This window comes from Anas acuta, chromosome 14 (genome assembly GCF_963932015.1).
Source record: "Anas acuta chromosome 14, bAnaAcu1.1, whole genome shotgun sequence".
NCBI classification, from domain to species: Eukaryota; Metazoa; Chordata; class Aves; order Anseriformes; family Anatidae; genus Anas; species Anas acuta.
The window spans coordinates 3,671,532-3,691,610 of NC_088992.1; the positions used below are offsets into that span (position 1 = coordinate 3,671,532).

General features: G+C 50.1%; 1 protein-coding gene across 2 annotated transcripts; it reads left to right on the forward strand.

Moving 5' to 3' along the window:
• The first annotated feature begins 5,249 nt into the window (after window positions 1-5,249).
• Window positions 5,250-18,649, forward strand: SLC25A48 (solute carrier family 25 member 48). 2 transcript variants are annotated; one of them, XM_068698209.1, is made up of 8 exons: window positions 5,281-5,475; window positions 6,879-6,922; window positions 10,013-10,084; window positions 10,896-11,148; window positions 11,653-11,901; window positions 13,312-13,445; window positions 16,020-16,149; window positions 16,715-18,649. In XM_068698209.1, the coding sequence occupies exons 1-7, from the start codon at window positions 5,400-5,402 to the stop codon at window positions 16,140-16,142; spliced, it is 951 nt and encodes a 316-aa protein (XP_068554310.1). In that variant the 5' UTR covers window positions 5,281-5,399; the 3' UTR covers window positions 16,143-16,149; window positions 16,715-18,649. The 2 variants fall into 2 exon arrangements, with proteins under 2 accessions (XP_068554311.1, XP_068554310.1); XM_068698210.1 differs by lacking the exon at window positions 16,020-16,149 and having other exon boundaries at window positions 5,250-5,475.
• The last annotated feature ends 1,430 nt before the right edge of the window (window positions 18,650-20,079 follow it).

Sequence of the window (20,079 nt, forward strand, 5' to 3'; positions counted from 1 at the left end):
GCTCAAGGGGAGCTCCTCTCACCTGCTGAGTCCTTGGCTGATGTCTGGCACGACACGAGACCTGAAAGCCAGGCGTGGGGATTATTTTACCTAAATGTGTATCCCTGGGGTGCTGATGTGTGCATCTGGGCTTAGGTTCCCATCGGGTCACCAGTCACAGCTCATCCTCAGGCAGGTACCGTAGTGCTTTGTCTCCAAATGGTCCCACTTGGACTGCAAAGGCTCAGGCACTGACAGCTGCAGAAGGGAAATGTAAAGTTTGTAGGGACAAAACCTGCCCAAAGAAGACACCTCCTCCCCCTCCACCTTGGCTCCTGTCCTCTCCATTTCCCTCCAGCATCAGAGAGGGCAGGACAGCCATCGCAGCTGACAAACCTCTCTTAGGGCTCCACGCTTCTTTCAAAGTTTTTTTTTTCCATGTTTTCACCGTTGTTTTCCAATAGAAGCTGGCTGAGGCTCAGCTTTTCTCATTCAGCTCTTTGAACAAAATGACTTGGTTTTCTGCTGAAAGCATTAACCACCGTCCAAGGAATGAAAGCCCCACAGGACCTGGTTAACTGCCAGGGGCACATTCAAGGATGTTTGTCCATCGGGAGGTGACTGCTGGGGGGGTAACACCTGATGGTCATATTTAACATATTTGGGGTTCAGAAGGAGGGCTGGGAGAGCCTGGGCAAGGCTTTGCCCCCCAGCCCCAGGGCAGCAAACACACAATCCCTCCTGCAGCTATTTCCAGGACTTCAGGGTGGCTGCTGCAGATGCTTGGCTGATGGAGCATGAAGCTCCCCAGCCTTGCAGCTCGCTTGTAGCTTCCAGAGACACTCCTGCCCCTACCCTCGGAGTAAACCTCCTCCCTGCTCCACTGCTCTTTCTACATGCCCCAATTCTCTCTGTGTGAGCGTGGAGGGTCTAACACGGAGGAGAGCAGGGCACGAGAGCCCACATTTCCTTGAGAGAGCTGGGGAAGCGTTGTCCCCATGGCTGTCACCTTGCTATTGCATGCTGCACGCCCCACGTTGCTAAGTGTGCACTGGTTGAAGATCAACCCGTCCCTCAATCTCCTCGTTGGCAGCTCGCTGTCTTCTCTCCCTTAATAAAGCCGGCACGGCGGTGGTGCTGGTGGCACCGTCCCTTTGCATACCGTGGTAGCGGCCAAGCAGGCGGCTGCTGGTGCTGCAGTCAGAGCTTGGAAACTTGGAAATGCCTTGAGCAAAGTGCTCCACTTAGGCTCATTAGCAGTACAACCACACGATGCCCGCCCAGGAGCCTCTGCCAGGGAAACTTCCTGCTCTTTCAAGGTCTTATCAATAGCTGCAGTGTGGCAAACGGACCTGGGGGATGGGAGCAGGGAGCGTGAGTCACAGCTGGCTGTCTTGTCCCTGCACGGCAGGGAGAAATGCCTCTCCATCCGTGCTGCAGCCACCTGGTGCAATATTGCTCTGCTCCCTGCTTCAAGCGTGTCTGCACCGAGCTGGCTCATCGCAGCCAAAACCCCTCTGGCTCCTGGGGATGGTTCATGAGGCTGCAGCTCTCCAGGCTCCAGATGTGGCCACGTCTCCTGTTCACCAGGGGCTGTGGTAGAGGAAGACATCGGGACATGGGTTCCTCGTGGCCCTGCTGCTGGCAGGAGCCTGGGGACAGCTGATGGACACTGCCCTGAGTGCTGGCTGGTGCTCGAGGGTCTGGGGGATGTGTTGGATGTACCCCTGAGATCTCCCCATCCCCAGCAGCTCCTCTCAGGTCTGCTTCAGCGTTTGCATTGGCAATTTGGGGTGAGGAGAGGTGAGAATGATACTGGAAGGCTTCATCCCTATGTGCTATCTCTTTTAATAATTAACACCGCCTTTACAAGATCAAAGTGTCCATCCAGCTGTGGGGTTAGGTAGATTCTTGTGCTGCTCAAAACCTTTGGGAAGCTCGGTTGAACTTGCCCAGCTCTGGGCACTATGTGGTGGTCAGACAGGCAAAAGGGACTTTGCGATGCCTGCCAAAAACGGCTGCTGAGTAAAGAGGGAGATGGCAAAGAGGTATTTTGGGAATCTGCAGTCCCAGCTGAGTCTTGCCTGTGGGTCTGAAGATGTATCTTGTCCTCATGGGACACCAGCTACTCCAGGCGTCTTACAGAGATTTTCCCTATGTAGTAGAATAAGCAAAAGGGGGATGAAAAGAGCAGGGGATTCCCCTCACTGCCTAATTCTTCCTGGGAAAGGATTTCTCCCGCAAGATGTAACCAGGCTGAGGGCAGGGAAGGGCACAGAAGAGCTTTGCAGCCATTGATAGTGGGGACTCCATGCCTGCTGCTGGTCTTTGTGGTCCTTAATCCATCTTCTACACACATTCCTGCGGAGAAAGCCTTATCTCTCATGAGCTTGGTGGGTAGCTCCTGGAGGGGACAGCTATTTCTGCTATGTGGCCCCTGACTTCTCTTCCTGCTGCCTGGATTTTCCCAAGAGATGCAGCCCGTGGAGCTGCCCTCTTATCACAGCATGCACAATTTTCGGGGAGCTGTGCATGTCACTTTGTAACCCGCTGGCCTCTGCTCATGGGGCACAGCCCCTCGCAGAGACCCCAGGCATTAGACCCCAGTGCCCTGTGACTCTGGCCACAGCAGCGAGGTTTATTGTTGTTTTGCTTGTATCTTGCCCAGCAGTTGAAGCCACAATGTTATTAAAAGGTTAATATTTAAAGGCGTTTTTTCCTTGGATCAGCAGCATGTGCAGTAAAACGCATCACAGCCCACAGCCCCTTTGCAGTTGGATGAGAAATGTGTAATCCCTGCTCATCCCTCACATCCCCTCTCTGCTGAGTTGTTCTTTTATTTCCCAGTGTGGTCATGTGTGAATCGGCCACGAGTTACCAAGTCCCTCACCCGCAGGAACCGCAGGGCTCCCGGGAAGGTGTGGGAAGCTCCTTGCCTCTAGCACTGGCACCTGCTGGACAGAGGAGTGCCGTGCCGTGCAAAGCAATGGTTTTGTGCTGAGGAAGAAGAAACAGCAACGTTCAGGAGGACACAACCTCCCTGTTCCCCCTCTTGGCAGGAGGCAGCAGATTCCTCGTCCCTAATCAAAACCACGCTCATCCCCCCCCAGCCAGGGCTTCCTGTGAGCGGCTGCAAACCCAGGCTGGGACTGGGAGCAGCGGAAGGTTTGTGGCCCTTTCCAGCTCTCCATAGGACCCCGCTGCTGCTGTCAGTATGAGCAGAGCTGGGAACTGGAGCTGTACACATCTGAGCACACAGCAGCACACCTGAGGCTGTCTGGTTGGTGACAGGAGCTGCTCAGCCCACCAGCAGGACACGGCAGAGGGCTGGCAAATATTTTTCAGTGCAAAAATGCTCCTGTTAGTGCCCCTGCCCGAAGCTGGGAGCTGTCCCCCTGACAAAGGAGCAACATCAAGAGCAGCTCAGCTCCTTTCTGCATCCACCCTGGCTCCTCTGCCCCGTTCTTCCAGGCTGGGAGCGCTCACCAACAAGTCTCCACAACGCTTGCTTCCAGCCCTCCATCCAGCATTGCACAAAGACCGTTTCCCTGAGCTAGCAGATGTTCCGAATTTGGCATGGAAACGCGTTGCTTGGAGTTAGAGAGAATTCCTGTGATTAATGATTAATGCTGCTATCTGAATAATTACCTCAGTCAGCCAGCTTTTCCTTTGGCTTTGCAAGAAAATATGCATGGAAAATGAGGAGAATATCCTCTTTCTGTATTACTGCCTATATGGAATTCTTCTAAAAGGAGGGATACAAATATATTTGGGAAAACAAACAACTGGCAAGCTTACAAGGTGCATGCGCCCTGTCTCCAGTACTGACAAAGGACCACAGCCCCCCCAGCCTCTGCACGGAGAAGGTGCTGGGTTATATACATTGAAAAATCTTGGGTTTCGGGTGGAGATGATCCGAGCTGATAACCGCACACCTAATATCAAATTACCATAAGCACTTTGCAGATAAAAGCTCCCTTCATCCAGCTCAGTGATAAGGTTTCTTGTGTATATGTGCACGCAGATAAGGAGACATTGTTTTAAGGTCAGTCTGAAAAAACATGTCTCTTTTTGTGGAAAATGTCAAATTTTTTTTCAGTGGAAATTCAAATACCAACTGTTTAAGGCAAACTTTAAATATTTATATTCTAATTTAGTATTTTGTTGTTCCAGAGTTGTTAACGAGCTACCAACATGTTCTGCACTTGCCAGAATATGCAGACAAAATACATTTCAACAAAACCAACGTGGTATTCCAGGCAGGCGATGTACCAAGCCCGATGCCAACCCTTTCCGAAGGCATCCCAGGCTGATCCGAGGAGCTGCTGCCTGCAGCAATCTGACCTCAGCAGCACGGGGCTCACTTTGGGCTGCGGTAAACCAATGCAGATGGGCAGATGTACGGTGTGGAAGGGCCAACACATCTTCTGCAGAGCAAAGTCGTGGCCCTGAAGTCAGGGCAAGGGAGAGAGCTCGAAGTGATCCGGTTAAGGAGCAAAATGATGTGCTATGTAGCTGGATGCAGACATAATCCAGACGTATTTCAATCCAATTCAGACATAAGACATCAGATTTTGCTAACACAGGGGGCAAAAGAGCCAGGCAGGGCTTAAAGTCGGGTATTAGCCACACAGGGAAGTGAGTCCAATGCGCAGTGTGGGTCAGACGGGTATGTGAGGAGTTACCAGAGAAGGGTTGGAGAGCAACACGCTGGGCACCTGCTGTGTTCCTGCTGCGGTTCTGTTGCACCGCTCGGCGAGCGGGCTGAGGGTGAACATCTGGCACGAGAGCGAAACCAAACAGGGCTGGGCTCCTGAGCCACGGAACGACAGGGCTGGGGGACAAGCAGGCAACGGGGGTGTAAATGGGCTGTGGGTGCTTTGGAGAAGGAAGGGGATGGGGAGCGATCCTTCGCTGTTGGCACCTCCTGCAGAGCGAGGCGGTGGGATTTCAGCGGAGAAGTTTGCCGCTTGTGCAAAGCAGTGCGAGAAACTTTATCTCCAGACTCCTCCACTTGGAGAATTTATAAACAGCTCCTTGCAGTCCCTGGCTTTTCCCTCCACTAAATAAATCCTTTTCCCAATCACCCGAGCAGGGAAGGAGCGGCTCCGTTTTCCCACCTCCCCTCCTCTCCCAGCCCCGGCGTGCGCAGGAGCCGTACCTGGAGGTGGCAGCCGCCCCCCGGGATGGATGCTCGGGGTGCCCGGGGACACCTCCAGCCCGGGGACCCCCCTTCCCAGCCCCAGCCCCCTTCCCAGCCCCAACCCCGGCCCCCCCGGCCCCTGCGCGGCCGCTCCCCGCCGGGCCGGGCTCTGGGCAGGGCGGGCGCGGCCGCGCTGCGCTTTTAAGCCCCGGCTGCTGCCGGCAGCGCCGCCGGGCTCCGCGCTGCGCCGCTCCGCGACCCCCCCTTGCCCCCCGGCATGGGCACGGGCACGGGCACGGGCACGGGCAGGGGCAGCATCCAGCTGCAGGACTTCGCCGCCGGCTGGGTGGGCGGTAGGTGCCGCGGGGGTCGGGACTGGGGGGCGAGGGGAGGATTTGGGGGGGGGGGGGCGCGTGTTTTTTTTTATGGGGGCGGGTTGCACGTAGAAATAGTGCAGGTTAAGCAGTTTCTGGGGGTGAGATCGTTTGGGTTGAAGCAAAGGCATAAGCATCTCGCTGGCACACCGGTGGGTTCTGCACACACGCAGGTGGGACACCCACGGGTGTCAGTGCCACGCTACCCACCCCAAACACCCTTTCCTGGGTTCCCAGCTCCGTAGTGGGGCTGGGAGGGGAGCGCCAGGACCCCCGCAGCCCCCCTGTGCGCCCCCAGCCCTGCTAAAGCAAAGGGTGCCGCTGGGAGGGGAGGGGCTCAGGCTGGTGTGCTGCGAATGCTGCTGGAAACCGTCGGGAAAATAGCTCAGAGAAAGCAAAGGCAAGGGAAAGGTGTGCAGGGACAGCAGCGGTGTGGTGTCTTACAGCAGGGAAAGGTCCCTCTGGGTGGACCAGGTGAGAAGGGGCACAGCCATGGGACACACAGCGCATGGGGCGAGCGCGGTGCCCGCAGCCACAGGCCGGAGCTCTGCCCAGGCTCATGCTGATGCCAGGCTGAGGAAGGAGGTGTGGGGTGCTCACGGATCCTGACTGGCCAGACGAGGTTAATAGGTTAGCTGGACTGACAAAATCCAGAGCCTCCGCCAAAAGCTTACGCGAGCAACTGGCCGTCAGATCGATGCAGCCCATGGAGGCTGTGGGGTACTCAGGCAATCTGCCTGCCACGCTGACCCCATACTATCTATCCCCCAGGACATGCCAAACACACCCCCAGGAGTGGGGCAGGACACAGGGTGACCAGCCGCCAGCACGCAGCCTCAGGCCTGGGTGGCAGTGGCAAATATCCATGTGTAGTGCTGAACATCCAGGACAAGCAGGAACACTTTAATAAGGCATTTTGAGTAAAGTTGTAAGGTGTTGTCCAAGGACATGATGCTCTTTGCAGCCTGAACCTACTATGAGTGCGAAATTTCACACAGTCTCAAAAGCAGAAGGCATTTCCTCACGTCTAATCTGCATCTTGCCATGTCAAGACTATAAGTTGCATGAGTTTACTTGAGTGCAAGGGAGACAGGGGTCATTTATGGGCAGGATGTTAAAATCTAACACCTCCTCCTACCGCTCAGACACCTCTAAGTGTAAGGCTGTTGGAGTTTAGGAGGACACGCAGGGGAGAAGCTCAGGTGTGTCTGCCTGGCTCCTGCCTGTTGCCAGAGAAGGGGCACCATGCGGTGTCGCCCTGGCTTGGCACAGGCTGGCTCTTTTCCTGGAAATCCCTCCTCTTCCCCTGCAAACCCATTGCGTCCTGCCCTGTCCAAAAGGCTGCTTCAGCATTTTGCGTAATACTTTGTTTTCCTCCCCAGGAGCCGCGAGCGTGGTTGTGGGCCACCCGCTGGACACCATCAAGGTAAAACCCCTTGATCCGCGCCCTCACAGCACCACCCAAAAACCCATGGGCAGGGGGACGGCCTCTCTTTAGATGACTGCAGAAAACCTTCATTTCATCCCAAGGGGGATTTTAGAAATGTTTTCACAGACTTTAGTGTTTCTCCCTCTCCAGTGTTCATTTTGAAAGGGAAACCAAAACACCTGGCAGATACGTGTGAGCTCCTCTGATGAGGATTAATACTGAAATTAAAAGTGGCCTTAGGTAGTGCTAGGCTTGCCGAACAGTTCTGCCAGTGTTTTATTGAACTTTGCCACAAAAAGGTATTCAAAGGGCAGTGGGAGAACTGTATTTGTTTTGCTCCAGGCGCATTTTTGCATGTTTTCCTAGTGTCGGCAGTCCTGTAAGGGCAGAATGTTGAAATTGCTATCCCAGGGCTATGACAGGCAATATTTACTATTCCTGCAAGAAAAATACTCCTCAGAAGGAAGGACTGAGAGATATAATGAGGTGTTCGCTACCAGGTTCACCACCCTGGCTCAGACAGGCCCCTGCAGACGTTAACGCAGCGTGCCCCATCGGGCTGACCATCCCCACTGGTGCAGAGCTACGGAGGAAGACCTCGCTCTTCCCTTCTCCTTTGGCACAGTCTGACATCTCGGGCCACTTTTCCTGGCTTCAGCTGCTCTGCCCACGTGCCCTGACCTAGCACAAGCCACGTTGCTGGCACCAGGTAGGGCTGTCAGGTGTGGCAGACCCCAAGACAAAAAGGTCCTATTGCACCTGAAGGACCCATGGAGGGCCACGGGGAGGTGACAGGGGCCAGCAGGACCCACACCACATCCTTCCCCAGCCACCACAGCCCTCCCCTCACACACACAGCCAGCTCTCCAGCCCTGCCATCTGTGTCTAAGCTGCTGCTATCAGCCCTGGGAGCATCACAGCATGGGAAAGGTGCAGCCCCCCAGCAGGAGCAGCAAGGCTTGGGCAGGGCTCAGGCAGTGAAAGCTCTGTCCCGGCTTGCCGAGGACCCATGCTGGCATCCCTGTCTGAGGATGGAGCTCAGGAATGCCACTGCTGGGTTTGGGGAGTTTGGCAGTAGCTGCTGGAGGATCCTGCCGGGCTGTGCTGAGCTGCTGGGTGCCAGGAGAGCCCATCCTTCACGCTTATAAAGGCAAGTGTCAGCCTGAACCTGCTGCGCTGGGGGCTGGACGTTGCTGGGGAATATCAAGCAGGCAGACTTGTTGTCTGTCCAAATTTAGGGGATGGGAAATGGAAAGGGGAGGTTTTACACAGCAGCAGACCCATGAGGAGCAGCCTGGGGGCACTCACAGCCCCTGGGGCCGGGGGCTCCCCAGCTGGAGGGGACAGGGCTGAAGGATTTCAGCTTATCCAAGAGGCAGGTCTGCACTGAGCAGCTTGTGAGGGTGCTCGGTTGCTCTCAGTTATTCAAAAAATGTATTAACTTGGACCTCTAAATACCTGGTTACTGTGTAAAAGAAAAAATAACAAGCCCATGGAGGCCAAATGGGAACCTGTGGGCTATGCGTGCAAATTAAGCCAGGAGGGAATGCAGAGCTGTGTGCCGCGGCCACCCAGCTGGGTCCTGTTAACACCGGTGCTGGTCCCAGGGAGCAGGGGGCTGTGCACCCAGAGCAGGATGGTGCTGGGCACCTTGCACAATGTGCTCTGCAGGAGCTGGGGCTGCAGCGCCGTGTCGGAGCTTTTTGGAAGCACTTAGTAAATCTTCCACTTTATGCTTCTCCGTGGTTGCAGTGCCTGGGGGTTCAGAGCAGCCCATCTTCATGGAAGGAGGCCAAAGCAGCCCCAAATGGCACTGGGGGAAGGAGCTCAAGGCGAGGAAAGCGGCATTCCCAATGTGGGAGATGAGGAACCATGCCCTGGGCTGGAGATGCTTGGTGGCAAAAGGCACCGCTGGCCAGGGTGGGACTCCGCCCTTGGCGGGGCGCAGGACCAAAAGGTTGGGTCATTCAACCTGTTCTCCCCAGGCACGAACTCCAGAGGGCACTCACTCTTTTGGGCTTTAATTACCTAAATCGGGTTCCTGCCTCACCTGCTGCAAGCCAGGGCTGTGCCGCCAAGGGGAGCGGTGCAGGGTGGCACCGTCCCTGCAGCCTTCTTTTCACCACACCAGTGTCCTGCCAGCAGCAATGCTGGTGGATACAGCTAGAAATGTTGTCCAGCTTCCTTAAAAACATCCCCGACAGAGTGTGTGCAAGTGTCTCCCTACAGAAAAAAATCACTTTTTAAAATAAGAGATCCTGTGTACAGAACGGGGCTTCCACTTCCTCGCCCACCTCTAAGCCCCAAAACGCATCACCTACTTGTAAGGATTATTTTATTGCTAACCTGTGAACAGCTCAAGTGAAAGATGATCTAAGTGTATGTGTGTGCATAAGTATATATGTGAGAGGGGAAGTATGTTGAATAATGCAGACCTTGCCATGATTTACTGGCCATTTCTTACAGCTGTTGTAGGCACTTTTTGGAAGGCGTGTAGCCATTGCCTTCCAGAAACAAAATACTTTTGTTAGAAATGATGTAAAACTGTATCTTTGAGGGAAGCATGGAGAATTTCTGAGCTGAATTATTTTGGCCCTGTTTAGTATCTGTATGTCTTTACAATCCACCTTGAAGCAGAAGGGTCCTGGAAGCCTCCCAGGGGAGCTCTTTCCCCATCCTCCAGCAATGCGTCCCAGCCTCCACTGAAAGCCTCCAAGTGGAGCAGACCACATCACCCTCCAATTTGTACATAAATCATGAATTTGCAAGTGATGGTATTGCACACCAGCGATCCGCTGCGATTGCTGGGCTGGGACAGAGTAGCTGGTCTGCTCTCGAGAGCGATTTGACAGTCATCGAATCCAGATGTTGCAGAACAGCTTCAGAGCCCTGAGGTCCTGCTTAGCCCTGCTTCTGGCAAAGTTCAAGGGGAGTGGATGCACATATATCTTACTTTATTGCTCTGTTTTCTTTACAGCTAAGCAAGGATTCACTCTCAAAGCAAAGTACGCGTTGTTTACATAGCATGAGCTTTCACCCGTCTGGAAGTGTGGGGTTTTAATCACATTTCACGAATGTGTTTTGCAGACTCGTTTGCAAGCTGGACAAGGATATGGAAATACACTCAACTGTGTTCTTACTGTGTACAGAAATGAGTCCGTAAGTACTTTATCATACTTAAAATATGCTGGTAGAAGACACAAAAAGATAAATAAATAAATGCATGGAGCAATTATATAAAATCAGTGTTGACACCAAAGTTGGTGCAATTCCATTCAATGCCTAAAGGAAGAAGAAAGACTGCGAATCCTCGCAGCCTCCTCTTGCTAACTCTTGCCAGTTCTCTTGGTAACCCCTGTAGGGAGAAGGCATGATAAATGACACTGCCCGTGTCTCCACATGGATCAGGCTGTTACACCCACTGTTTTGCCTGTACCTGCCAGCAAAACCCTTTACCGGAGGTATTTTGCTGTCTTTGGTGATGCCAGGAAAGAAGCTGGCCATAGGAGAGGCTTTTGCAGAATTTCCTGTGCTTTCAGAAGACTCCCGCATCCTGCACGATCTTCTCCTTAGCAGTATGAATCAATTTCCATGTGCTCAGCATGTGCAGGCGGTTGCTTCCAAGAGACATCTGCTGCTTGGATTTGCAGCTCTGGCTGATAGAGCAGCGGGTGGCTGCGTCACTCGGCCCCACTCCCCTCTCCCTGCAGGCAACGTTCCCGGTCCTGCCGTCCCTGCCTGAGGGATGGGAGCAACCAAACCCAGAAAACAGAGACAAGAGGAAGATCCAAGTGATCAGGGTCTTGCATCACATGAAAGCCAATTCATCATTCCTTGGGGACAGAGTAGGAAGGCAGATGCACAGAGCAAGCAGAACAGGGAGGAGGAATTTGCCGTGGTTTTGCGAGCCAGACAGATAAGAGCAGCTGTGCCAAGCTGCTCCTGTAACTCCTGCTCCTTTCCCGTGTAGGTGGCCGGCTTCTTCAAAGGCATGTCCTTCCCGCTGGCCAGCATTGCTGTCTACAGCTCGGTGGTGTTTGGCGTCTTCAGCAACACGCAGCGGCTCCTCAGCCAGCTCCGGCACGGAGACGCCTCCCATGCGCCGGTGCTGGCCGACGTGGCGCTGGCCAGCATGGTGGCGGGGTTCGTCTCCGTCGGGATCGGCACTCCTGTTGACCTGGTGAAGATAAGGCTGCAGATGCAAACACAGCCATACATCACAGGTAGGAAAGCAAAAGGTCCTTCTTGCTCGCTCTGCTGGTCCTGGCGTACAGAGCTACCTGGCACACGGCTGTGTGAGGATCACGATGGTGGGAACCAGTACCTGTTGCCAATTGCTGCTTCTCAGGGTGTTTCCCATCTTTTCAGACCGTTTTTTGCCTTTGCGGGCGATAAGTTTGCTGTTGCAGTTTCTTGGCTTTGTGCTTATTGAGGGTATCTCAGGCTGTCTCTGGTTCTCTGGCACCCAGCTGCACTTCGAGGATTCCAGCTGCACTTTTCAAGGATGCTTCTTGTTCCCAGGCTGGGTTCCCAGGCTGGCAGACATCTCCTGTCAGTATTTCAACAGGCATTCTCTTCCATCTGCATTTCTCCCATTTTACCCATGTCACCTCTGTGACTGCTCCTAACGCTGGGCTTTTGCAAGGAACTGTAGCTAAATAGTTATCATAGCACTTGTATCTTTTTTTTTTTAATTCCTTTTTATTTTTTATTTTTTTTATTTTTAGCCAACAATAAACTAAAGCCCACAGTTCCTGGATTTCCCATGTACCGAGGCCCGATTCACTGCTTTAGGACAGTCCTACAGAAAGAAGGGATAGCAGGAATATACCGAGGTGTGGGAGCAATGCTTCTGAGGGATGTTCCTGGGTACTGCCTGTATTTCATCCCTTACACATTTGTCTGTGGATGGATTAACCCCGACGGATGCATTTCCCCGAATCCCTCTTCCGTGTGGCTTGCAGGGGGTATAGCAGGTAAGCACTTTTTCCCCACAATACTGGCAAAACGAGGGCAGGAAGGGTCCCAGGGCAGATGTGCGGGGGTGGCTCAGGGGCTGCCCCATTCTCCTGGTCCCTGGCAGGGGACATGGGGCTGAGGAAGCATTTCACCCAGGGCCAGGCCCTCTGGCCCCCAGGCTGCATTTTATGACTTGACAGACTGTATGGAAGCTGCGTTGTCAGCTCTTCACCAGGCTCGGTGGCAGCAAGAAGGAAACCAGGCAGTGCCGCCTTCTCCCCGGATGTCGCACAGCAGCCAAAATGCTTCCAGAAGAGGACTTCAACCTGTTGGCTGCCCACCAAGGAGGGTGTGCACCCTCCCTGCACGCTGCAGAAACCACAGATCAGCAGAGTTGACTTACTGATTTTCTTTCTCTTTCCCCTCCCTCCCCCACCTTTTATTTTTCCTGTGTACACCTGCCAGGAAGGCTGGCATGTGCACCCCCATGCTTATGTGTGCAAGTCCACCCGTTTGCTCCTTACCCATTTATTGGCCATTTTAAAATTGCAGATCCCTAAATACAGAACAATTTTTAGGTCAGGTAATGATTAAACAGCACTCTCTCTGTTTTTCCTGCAAATAAACGGAGCTGTGCTTTATCTGAACAGCTTGTCTAGTATGCCCCAACACTCATGTAAGGTCCAGACATGCTCTTGTCAGTCCAGCTGTGCCATGTATTGCAGCCACGTGCAGGGAAATTTCATAACGCAGTAAATCTCTCTGTATGGAACCAACACGGGAAAGTGGGAACAGCTGAAGATGGTATTTGCTACACGTTCACAGGACTGATACGGAGGAGCTCTTGGTTGTGTTGGAAGCAACACTGACCTTTTCAGAGGCAAAATGTTCCATCCAGCTGCAGGCTAATCGGTGTAAATTAAGAGTTTCTGTATAGGAATGACAATGTTTCTCAGCTGTGGGGAGCCTAAATTTGGCCACACGAGAACAGCCTCTTATTTGCATTCTCAGCTCGAAATTTGTTTTTCAGTAATACTGTTGGAGGGCTCCAGTTCTGAAATGTGGCAGCTCCTGGCAGTTTGGGCATGTCCATGTCCACCAGAAGCACTGCAGAAGCAGTATTTTTACCTGGCTGAGCACCTCCTGGGTTGCCTGCATTTTTTTACTGGCATAACCCCCCAAATCCCAGTGCTTCTTCCTGAAACAGGGAACTTTGCCCCCAGAAATATCGTTTCTGTGCCTGAGCAGGGTGAATGCCCTGAGATGAATATCCAGTGAGTATGATGCGGTGGGTGAGACACGATGTTCCCAGTTCACTGGCCTGCAGCCAAGAAAACACAGAGAAGTTGTTCAAATACCTTGTCATGGCCAAAGCCCAGGTGTGTGTTGGGATAACGATGGGATTCTCTTCTGTATTTTTTTTTTAGGAGTAATTTCCTGGGGGACTGCTACTCCAATGGATGTTGTGAAAAGTCGACTTCAGGCAGATGGAGTTTACTTAAACAAGTACAAGGGGATCCTTGACTGTATCTTGCAGAGCTACCAGAACGAGGGCCTAAAAGTAAGTGGTATTTGAAATAAAATCTGTGCGTCAGGCATCTGATTTTTTAATTGGGAAATACAGCGGCTGTTACAAACCCATCTGCGGGGTTGAGAGACTACTAAAGCCAGTTAGCTATAAATTGTAATAATTACAGCAGGTAATTATAGTACAGATTCTTTCTAGTTCATAATTGTGAGAGTAATAATGTGCCTTGCAGAAATGAAAATATGAGTGACTGAGGGTCATAGTCTGCTTGTGTTATTAACTTAAAATAACATTTTGTGTCAGTGTGCTTAACTGTGGATATAATTTGACATATCATAAATTAGTGATGGAAATTGCTCTTTTAAATCAGAATTGCATCAGTTTTCATTGTGAAGAAGGACTGTGTGCCAAAAACCACCCTCCTTTTTCTGACTTTATTTATTAGTGTAATAAAAGTTGTTTTTTTCTGTCTGCAAACCTTGTCTCAGTTAAATGAGAATGGCAGAAAACCAGGGTTTGCAGGTTTATTGCACCACCAATGTATGCTTATGGGAAGTGATGTCTTCTGATATTGAATTAAATCTGTATTTCAGTTGTCATCAAAACATCATGTGGGCTCCTAGCTCAAAAGTGTTAATTTTCACATTCTGAGGGAAAAGTAACAAGTTGAAGTAACAAGAAAAATAACCTGCAAAATCACAAGTCAGTGGGATTTAAATATTTGACAACATGCCACTATATTATGCCAGCTGTCATAGGAGCTTGCAGTCTGGTTGGGTTTTGGCTGTTAAGTGAAGAAAATCACATTGGTATGAAGCACCCAGAGGCACCCAGAGAAATCCTAAGGAGAGTGCTCGGTTGCCCTCACCCAGTACCCTCCTTGGCCTGCCTGAATATTAATTCAGGCACTCAGTTTTGTTGCCTGGGGTCTGAGCTGCTTGTGGTTTGTTTGTTGTCATTCCTGGTGCCTGGACAGAGCCTGCGGTAGAGTTGAGTAATAGCTGAGCGATAAGACCAGACCTTTCTGTCATAAGATAAATTGTTTTGTATGTTTAGAGACTTTAGCAGAACTGATAGAAGGCAAGCCCAGGTCTGGATGTTTTCATGCTGGGACAAAGGAACAGCATTTTCAGTGGCATATGAAAAAAAAATAATTTAAAATTACATATATATATATATGTATCCCTCTTCTTTCTCCATAGTCAGGTGTGCTCACTCTGGTGAGAAAAAAAAAAAAAAAAGCCTCTGGACTTTTCTTTATAAATCTTCATTATTATTTAACTTGGATCTATCCTGTTACCTTATGGATACTAGAAAAACTTGAATTTTCTCCCAGAAAACTCTGTCTTTTCAGACATAAAATTCAGAATAAAATACCCTAGGTAAATCAAGTAATATCCCAAATATCCCAATAGCACAGTTTCACGTTGCAAACGCCATCCTAAACAATGTGAACGTGTTTTGATTCTGTCTCGTACGAGTCAATGCCATGAAGAACTGGATTTATTGGGTACAAGAGAAGGCTTGTTTAGCTGAGTTCAGGATTCCAGGGGAAAAACACTGGTTAGACATTTAAATCCATGGGCTTCCAGTCTTGTTGCCAAGGTCTCCAATTCAGTCTTACAGTAGCTGTGGGAGTTTTGCCTCTCTAAGGCCTGGATGGGCCCTGCCTTACTGCTGTTACTTCTCTTTTCTACTCCGAAATTCTGGTGGTTAGATTAGTGACCACTGTGGTTAGCCAGGGTGGTTAATGGGGTGATTTTGCAGGCCAGCAGAGCTACTCCCTGCAGTCATCATTCTGTAATTTGTCTCTCCTGGCCCTCTGGTGCTTTGTGCTCGGCCTGGCAGCAGCGCTTGTAGGTGAGGGCGCCGAGCAGGGAGACGGGCCTAGGCCTGGCGTGGGGAGCGACCAGGGCCCCTTCTCCACAATCCAGAAAGCACTTAAGTGGGTGGGCAGTGAAGCTTGACCTTAGGAACCCAAATGTGAAAATATCAGCTGATATCGAATATCTTTTCCAAAGCCAGTATGTGAGAGCTAGCTCTCAGCAAGGCACAGATTAAGTCCAGATTTCTACTGATTGAGAAATGGTTGCTATACTCAGAAATGAAACACATAAAAAATGTTCCCTCTCTCGTTCCCAGCTGTCATTTGCTGCCATAGAGCTAGCCCAGAAGTTGAAACATCAGCTGTGTGAAAGCAAGAGCTTTGTTGTTGTACCCTGGCATTTTCATGATGCCCAAATGCTCATGTACGCAAAGGGAAGGAAAAACTATAGCCATGTAGGACAGCATTAGAAGAAGGTTTAGATTTCTTTTGATGATGTCCACCAGTGGTATGAGGCCCTCTACTGCTTCTGGTTCTTGCTGGCAGATACAGAAAAAAAGTCTATAGGGAACACAGAGCAGACTGATGCCAAACCAGCCACTTTAGCCATTATGTTTCCCTTCTTCAGCGCACGCTTCAGCAAAGACTATCAGCGGGAGCCTATCTCCTGAGCAAACCAAGGTTGGGTTCTCCAGAACCGCACCATGACTTAGTTCAACATTTTCTTCTTCTTGAAACAGCCAGTATATTCCTGTGCTCTAACCTTTCTCCATCCCCAACAGGTCTTTTTTAGGGGCATCACGGTCAATGCAGTGCGAGGATTCCCCATGAGTTCAGCCATGTTTCTTGGCTATGAACTTTCTCTCAAAGCAATGAAAAGAGACCAAACTGAGACCAATCCTTAACTTCCAGGTCAGCGCATAAAGACCCTCTAGCTTTCTTAAAATTAGAAAATTAACCTTTGAATCAAATGGAGTTGCAATTGTAGAGGTCCGATGAAAATCAGGTAACTTACATGGGTACCAACATCTGGACAGGCAAACGCTTTTCGAATATGGGTCTGGGATTTGGAGCACAAGAGATATACCGATGGATTTTCATTACATTCCAGATTTCCTGGAATTTCATTGCAATCCATTTTGATTGTGACTGTCTTGATTGATTCGATTCAGAAAAGAAAATCTGAAAGGAGAGTATTTTCTAACATAAATTTTGAAATATTCTGACTAAAGTCCCTTCACAGTATCCTTTCCTCCCTTGATCTACCACGGAGACCTGAAATTAAGCCCTGACAAAGTGTGTTGACTATCAACTCACAGTTTTACTCTTTTCCTAATAAATTTAGGGTTGAATAAAGGAACATCATTAAAACTATCTGATTATGGAAAATTTTAACAGCTAAATACTCAAAACCTTTCATGGCAGTCTGCTCTTTTGTGTGGTACTTCATAAACCCCCTTCTTTCTTCTTTCAAAAGCATTGCCAAGAAGACCTGATCAGTCTCCTACTTTCCTGAGCAGTACGGTGATGGTGAGGGCTCACTGGTCTCATCGAAGACTTCCGGCACTGCAGAAGCCCACAGCTATGGCATCTGCTTTCTCTTCTGCCACGGACTTAGTCCCTGGAAGGCTCCAAACCTGCACCAGCCCAATCAAGCCCAAAGACCATTTTCTTTTTGAAGCTTTCACTCTGTTGTCTAAGAGCACCTTACTAATTTTCATTGTGGTATTGCACTTTTTCACTAATGGCATTTTGCTTATCAAACCAATGGAACAACTTTCCCCTTACCCACACAAGTGAGATACACCCAAAGCTAGCCCACATAACATCATCCAAGTGAGTGTTTTTTGTACAATACCATGTATAATGCTCATCTTTGTGAACAAGGATCTCCTGCTCTGGAAAGAGAAAGGGAAAGCACTGTGGGTGCATGGGTGCTTTTTGTGTAGGAACATCTGGATTCCTACCAAATCCTAACTCACTTTCAGGACTGAAGAACTGGATCATTCCATCTGTATGAATGAACGCTTTTGTTTTTCATTATAGAATTCCCCACTTTGCCACAGTTTAATACATTATCATGAACAGATTTGAAGGTCTTCAACGACTTCAGTTTGTTATCCAAGGTCTAAATTAATCTGGGAAACATAAGGATGATATAAATTCAGATTCTAAGCCACTCTTTTACTTCAGAAGATAATAAAACAAGCCACACATAAAACACAATTCATATTGTGTTTTAGGCTGCCTATTGATGTAGCTGACTTGCCCTGTGTAACCCTCCAGGGACCTGCTAGCGGTGCATGCCGGTGTCTGCTAGCCCATCTGATTTCTCTGCTGTAACAGTCGAGCCTGCCAACTGCCAAATCCTGCAGACATTGCTTTGCAGCCTTGAAGAGATGCCATCAAAAGACGTCCCTAAGGCGTGCAGAGTCTGTCCCAAACTGTATCCTCTAAAATACACCAGCTGCCTTCAGACCTCCAGCTCTGCTGAAATCTTACAGAGATGACTGGGGCACCCAGGTCTCTCTTTGGTCTACCTCAGTTTTTCAATTAATCTCAAGACTTTTTACATCGTGATTATTTCTGTTTATTCTGTTAAAAATCTCCATGCTTTATTTTCTAAGCACGGAGCTTCTGATGCCAAAAAAAACACAAACAAGAACCAGCACTGCAGTGACAAGAGGACTCTGGTGGCACAGGCAGGAGAGGCTGAGGGGTAACAGCTTGGCACATCAAGGGACGTGTGGTGAGGAGGAATGGTCTGGGTCCACATCGTCCTCAGGGAAATGTTTGGTTCCCTCCTTCTTCTGGAGAAAGAGACCCCTGGGGATAAAGCTCAGCAATGTTTTGGCAGATGTTTCTGAAGACAGCCTGGAGCAGCCATCAAGCTTTCCTCCATAAAAGGAGAAGAAAGAAGGAGAAACTTGTACATCCTTATTCCTTGATGAATGGAAGAATTGGCTGCAAGAATTGGAGAGCTCATCAGAAATCGCCTAAAAACTTGGGCCTGGAGCAGCGCTCAGAAATGGGCTCCCAGACCTCCTGAAACAGTGTGGGCTCCCCTTTTCTGGGGCCTGAATTAAAATCAGAAGGGTGGCTTCCCCCAAAACTGGCCCTAAAAAGTGGGAGAAACAGCTGGTGTTGCTTCATCTCAGGACCTGTAGGCAAGGAGGCTCATAGCCTTTGAGCTTGGCAAGAACACAAGGAACTGTTTTTGACAAACAATATGGATAAAATTAATGAGCTTTCACTCAAGTATTTGTTGCTGGCTACCTTTATGGAGTCATCCTTTCCCTGTTACCTATACATAAAACATGTTCTCTAGATGCATAATGTCTTGTGTCCCCAGGGTTCATACTTGGGGAAACTGGCTTTTCAATGCAAATAAACTGTTGGTTATCTGCCTGCATTAAGTAAAATGGACCGTGAATGAATTAAAAATATGAGGTTTGCAACGGGCTGTGAATCTGAAATAATGTCCTCGTGGTGCGTTTGATGCCCTTGGTGTATGAGCCCCGTGCTGGAGTCGCGTGATGATTTTTCCTGATATCCCGAGAAACAAATATTGAGATGGATGCCCAGGATTTACCCAAGCCAAATTCTCAGGAGCTCTCAGGGAGAGCTTGGTGTTGAGACAGAAAGCTTCCCATGCAAACGTCGGGAAAGCGTGTGGGAAATGAGCCACACGAGTCGGCCACACGATGGCATCCTCGTCCGCTGCGTGGGGCACGACCAGCAGACACGGGCTGCCTGTCTGTCTGTCCGTCTGTCTGTCTGTCGAGCCCAACTTAGTCCTGAGCCAGGGCTTGCTAGGGCTGATTCCTGGGGTTCCTGTCCACCCGATGCCTGCTGGACAGAGGATTTAAGAAGCGTATCATCCCTTTCGCGTTCACCCAAAGCCACAGTGAAGCAAAGCAGCAGTGGGATGGGTCGGGAGGGTTTTGGGGTGATGGCAGACCCCATCTCTGCACAGAGGTCACCCCGATGCTGGGTCAGGTGCAGCAAGGTGGGGACGAGTGGTTGTACCCAGCATGGCAGTGGAGCATGGTGGGGCCTTGCACACCTCTGTGCACGGAGCCCATAAATAATTTAGTCGTGCTTTTGAGGCAGTGAGCTCCCAGTGGCACCGAGGAAGGGCGTCCAGTGGCAGCTAGGGTAACACCAGAGGGTTCAGCCCCACATCATGAAGGACAGGTATGGCAATTGCAATTTAAGTGCACGAACACTTAACAGATCTTGTGATTGCTCTTCTTTGTGATATCTCATTATTATTCTAGAGATAATATTGGTATCATCCACTGACAGATGTCAGGATTTCTAAGGAATCCTTTCAGGGACCTGCTGATTACATTGTCCTGGCAGACAAGCAGTCTGAATTCATAAAGTACAAATTGCATACGTTGGTGGGTCTGTTCCTGAATCACGCAAGCAAAAAATTGCCCATGTCAGCACAACCCTGCATATGGACCTGCTGCTCTGCCAGCACTGGTGGCACCTTCCCCAGCCCAGTGCAGGCTGCATGAAGGAGCCCATCTGCATGACAGCGTGTTTGCAAACCCTCCCAGACCCCCACATTTCTATTATAAATGCAGTAAATCCTGATCTTGGTAAAAAAAATAATGAGAAGGAAGACCAGAAGGAACAGGGATACCTACATCTATGTTTTTCCTCCCTGGAATACAAAAGCATACTCAGACCTGTCATGCCTTTAATGAGTCTCTAATTGCCCATTTTTCTTGTTGCTGGTGGTGTTCCAGCTCTTACAACACCCAATATTACTTAATGAGGTGCGGGCTGCTTAGTTGATTTTCCCAGTTCATACATCACCCAACGCAACAG

Bases quoted from the DNA above. Each gene is read 5' to 3' on its own strand.
- SLC25A48 (XM_068698209.1), top strand. From the start codon at position 5,400: ATGGGCACGGGCACGGGCACGGGCACGGGCAGGGGCAGCATCCAGCTG. The intron at 11,902-13,311 runs GTAAGCACTTTT...TTTTTTTTTTAG, and splicing joins GCTTGCAGGGGGTATAGCAG to GAGTAATTTCCTGGGGGACT. The intron at 13,446-16,019 runs GTAAGTGGTATT...CATCCCCAACAG, and splicing joins ACCAGAACGAGGGCCTAAAA to GTCTTTTTTAGGGGCATCAC.